General features: G+C 58.5%; 1 protein-coding gene across 1 annotated transcript; it reads right to left on the minus strand.

Annotated features, from left to right (window-relative positions):
- Positions 1-721: 721 nt before the first annotated feature.
- On the minus strand, positions 722-3,409 carry NUDT18 (nudix hydrolase 18). Its single transcript, XM_047761944.1, has 4 exons — positions 3,126-3,409; positions 1,996-2,209; positions 1,275-1,742; positions 722-988 (listed from the first exon to the last, which is right to left on the minus strand). The coding sequence occupies exons 1-4, from the start codon at positions 3,285-3,287 to the stop codon at positions 909-911; spliced, it is 924 nt and encodes a 307-aa protein (XP_047617900.1). The 5' UTR covers positions 3,288-3,409; the 3' UTR covers positions 722-908.
- Positions 3,410-3,818: the final 409 nt, after the last annotated feature.

The following is a 3,818-nucleotide window of genomic DNA, read 5'->3' on the forward strand; positions in this document are numbered from 1 at the left end:
CCATTTCCTGTAGTTTTCCCTTGGTCAAGATCTTTTAAAAAATAATTCCTGCCTTGATTCAGCCATGCTGAGGGGAAATGAAGAAAAGGTTTTGGTCAAGTTTGGGCAGGAGTCAGACCAGGAGCCTGGGGTGGGCAGAGCGACACAGGGGTAGGGAAGGATCCCCTGGAAAAGCCAGAGGAGGAAGAGACTGGGAGAGAGAGGAGGGGCCGTGCTCGGGCTCCTCACCCACCTGAAGCTTCTCCTGGCCTTCTCACGGCTCAAACCTTGGAGGGGAAGTGGTCACATCCCGCCTAGCAGGCAGATGAAGGAGCCCCATTGTGCCTGAGACAGGCTGTGGTGGACAAAGGAAGTCTGCTAGCCGGTCACCTGCTGTCTGGGAAGGTCTGGCTGATGTCAGTGAAACCAGGGGAGGAGCTTCTCCTGATGGCACACACCCTCCCTTTCCTTTTTTTTTTTTTTCCCTCCTGTCTTTTTAGGGCCACACCTGCAGCACATGGAGGTTCCCAGGCTAGGAGTCGAATCAGAGCTGTAGCTGCTGGCCTACACCACAGCCACGGCAACAAGGGATCCTAAACCCACTGAGTGAGGCCAGGGATTGAACCTGCATCCTCATGGATAGATGCTAGTTGAGTTTATTACCACTGAGCCACAGTGGGAATGCCCCCCCACCACCTTTCTGCTCATTCCCTCCCCGCAGAGACAATGAGGTGAGAAGGCAAAGTGAGCAACACCTCTTTACTCAGCCAGGGACCCACTCCCTTGGAATGACCTTCCTCAGTGCCCCCTCCTTGTTCCAAGTGCCCAAGGATCCGAATGAAGCCTTCACTGAGGCAGGCCTGGAAAATGATGAGGCGATGCCAGCCCTGGTTCAGAAAGTCCTCGCATCCCCTTAGGGAGTCATGCCATCATTGTCCCCTTGCGCAACTGGGTCTATGAGCTCTGCTTGATTGAAGAGGCACTGTCTCTTTTGGTGCAGTGCAGAAACCTGGTCCATGGTGATGAGACAGAAGTCACCCTCGGAGCCAGGAGAACTGTCCTGGTTCTGATGTGACAAGATCCCTGACTGCCAACCCTGTCCCCCTTAGAGGAGGCAAAGCCTCCTCTAAAGCAGAGATGCCCATGTCCTGGCCCACAGACAGCAGCCTCCTATCTATTGATTGGGACCACGGATGATTCCTGAAGCCTCTGTAAGAGCTGGCTTTGTAGGTCTTCCTCCACCTTCCACCAAAAGAAGTTCTCACCCCGAACCTTTGGGGGCTCATTTTGGATACCTGGATTCCGGAAAGCCACCGTCACCAGCACGTTTAAGCAGATGCCATCCGTTTGGTCTCTGCCCAGGTGCTGCAGTCCAAGCAACCCCTTGGTCTCCACTGCCAAATGGTGCAGGGTCAGGCACTCCTGTAGCAGCCTCAGGACAGCCATCTTGATGCCACCCCTCTGGTCCATGGGAGCAAAGCCACAGGCGGTGATGGGCAAGTGAGGCATCCCCACAGTGCCAACCAGCACCCACACTGTCTGGACACTGGTAAAGGTGGCCACAAGCCGCTGGCAGATCAAACTGCAGGGAAGCTCTTGGGGCAGAACGAGAGGGTGCCTGGCTTGCTGGCGATACTGCACGGCTAGCTCTACCAAGTGCAGAATGTCATGGGCTCGAAGTGGAGTGGGCAGCGAGGTTCGTGGGTACCAGCCAGCCTGCAAGGACTCTGCATCTGCTTCCTTGGAAGTCTTAAGAATTCCACCTGGGATAGATGTGGGGGAAAAGGAGGTGGAAAAAGTCTGTTGAGGGAAGTGCTGGACCTGGCAGAATAAAGGCCCACCCAGGAATCGAGCTCTGACCCAGCAGGTGCACAGGAGGCCCTGAGTCAAGTCTCAAACTGGAATCTGGCGATGCCAGGCTTGAACCAGCCAGAACAGGGGTTCAGCTCACCTGAGAACAAGCTGGGGAAATGGTATCAACTGCCCCTGCCCACACTGCCACCCACTGGGCCATACCTGTAGGGCGAGCAAGGAACACGAAGCGGATCCAGGAGGGGCCCCGCTCCTCCAAGGACAGCAATGTCAGAGGCTCACAGTGCAGCCCAGCCTCCTCCTTCACCTCCCGCTGCAGCGCCTCCACGATGGTCTCCCCAGGCTCCATCCTCCCCGCGGGTAGGTACCACGACCCACGGCACTCTTTCTTGGCTTCCTGGACCAGTAGCACCTCATCCTGAGAGGAGAGAGAGGATTCTTAGCCACCACAGCTGGGCTGGGAGCTCCAGGGGAGTGGGACAGCCAGCAACCTTCACTTGCCGAGACCAAAGCTCAGGTACAGCTGCTAGTGGACACCCTGAAATTGCTGAGCTCCCCAGGGGCCTGGCCCTTGTGTGTAGGTAGATTGCAGCTGTCTCTGCAATTCATCCCACTTTGTATTCAGGCTTCCATTTCAGAAGGGGGCTGAGATTCCTGTGAGCTGCTTCAGGGGCCAGAGAACAGGCCTCACAGTGAGGGTTACCATGTGCCCAGCCATGACTTCTGTCTGCACCAGTCAATGATCTCTCTCACCTCCCCTCGTGGTTTATAAACTGCTTGTGGCCAGTCTTCACACTGGGCTCTCAGCTTTGAAACACACCCCAAACCATGGCCCCATTGAACTCCTACCTATGGCCCTGACGCCTTCTAGCTCTTTTTACAAGCCACTTATGCAGGGATCTACACCAAAATGAGCATCACACAGGAAGTCAGAAGGTCAGAGTGTAAGCGCAGGTTGTGCAGTTACTGCCCATGGGACCCAAGGGGGGAATCTCTGAAGAACTGGACAGATCTTTAAAAAAACCCACGTCGCGGCGGGCACTTTGCTAGATTCTGGGGAAAAGAGGAGGAATAGACAGCCCTCTCCTCAAGAAACTGAGGCCTAGTGGGATGAGACAGACGGCTCCTGGGCCTCAGTTTCCTCCTCTGTACTTCGTGACAATTGCAGGGCTCGGCCGCACCAGGCTCAGGTATAAGTGTAAGAGTGCTTTGCAAAACTGGGAAGAGCCACACACCAGGAAGCGGTGGCTGCTGCCGGTAGGTCCTCGGTCCCCACCGGGGCTGGCTGCGCGCTCCGGAGGTCCGGGCGGTGGGCCCGACCGGCGGACGCTCACCTGCTCGTTGAGGAACACGGCCAGCACCACGTAGCAGACATTCTTCCGCAGCCGCACGGGCGCCAGCGGCTCCCCGGCCGGTTTCGAATCGCAGCTCTGTACCCGCAGACCCCGGCCCCCCAGAACGGCCGCCAGCGCCCCCGCAAGGCCTTCCGAGGCCATCGGGTCCCCTAAAAGGCGATGGGGAGGGCCCCGAAGACCCGCCGAGAAGGGTAGGGTGGACGTGGGTGACCCTGAAACTCGTCGCCCCCAACCCCTCCCCCTGCGGGCTCGGGCGGAGAGCGCTCGCGAACGCGGAAGCACCCGGCAGGCCCTGGCCGCTGATAGGCTACGCGTCACCGCGGCCGGCTAGGATTGGCTAGAGCGCATTCGTCACTGTGAGGCGGAGCCAGTCCATAAGGGGCTGGGCGCCGCGCCCCCGCTCTGCGGCCCCCGCCAGGCTTCTGACGCTCAGTGGCGTCCTCCTTTCTCCCCGGCGTCTCCCGCCGCCAGCCTCGCTAATTCCTCCCGCGCGCACTTGTCTGAGCGGGTTCCGACGGTGACGTCACCCTGCCCGCAGGCTGCGGAGCGCCGCAGCGGCCAGCGACGGTGACGTCACAAGCCCGATGCTGTCACCGGGTCCGCCCACGGCTTGGACCCACTGGATAGCTTTTGTCATAAACATACCACTGCATTACCTGAAATGACACTGCC

Source organism: Phacochoerus africanus, chromosome 15 (genome assembly GCF_016906955.1).
Source record: "Phacochoerus africanus isolate WHEZ1 chromosome 15, ROS_Pafr_v1, whole genome shotgun sequence".
Classification (NCBI taxonomy): domain Eukaryota; kingdom Metazoa; phylum Chordata; class Mammalia; order Artiodactyla; family Suidae; genus Phacochoerus; species Phacochoerus africanus.

Excerpts from the sequence above, each read along its gene's own strand:
- NUDT18 (XM_047761944.1), bottom strand. The coding sequence starts at position 3,287 with ATGGCCTCGGAAGGCCTTGCGGGGGCGCTGGCGGCCGTTCTGGGGGGC. Across the intron at positions 2,210-3,125 it reads CCGTGTTCCTCAACGAGCAG|GATGAGGTGCTACTGGTCCA; the intron begins GTGAGCGTCCGC and ends CTCTCCTCTCAG. Across the intron at positions 989-1,274 it reads GGTGGCTTTCCGGAATCCAG|GTTTCTGCACTGCACCAAAA; the intron begins GTATCCAAAATG and ends ACCATGGACCAG.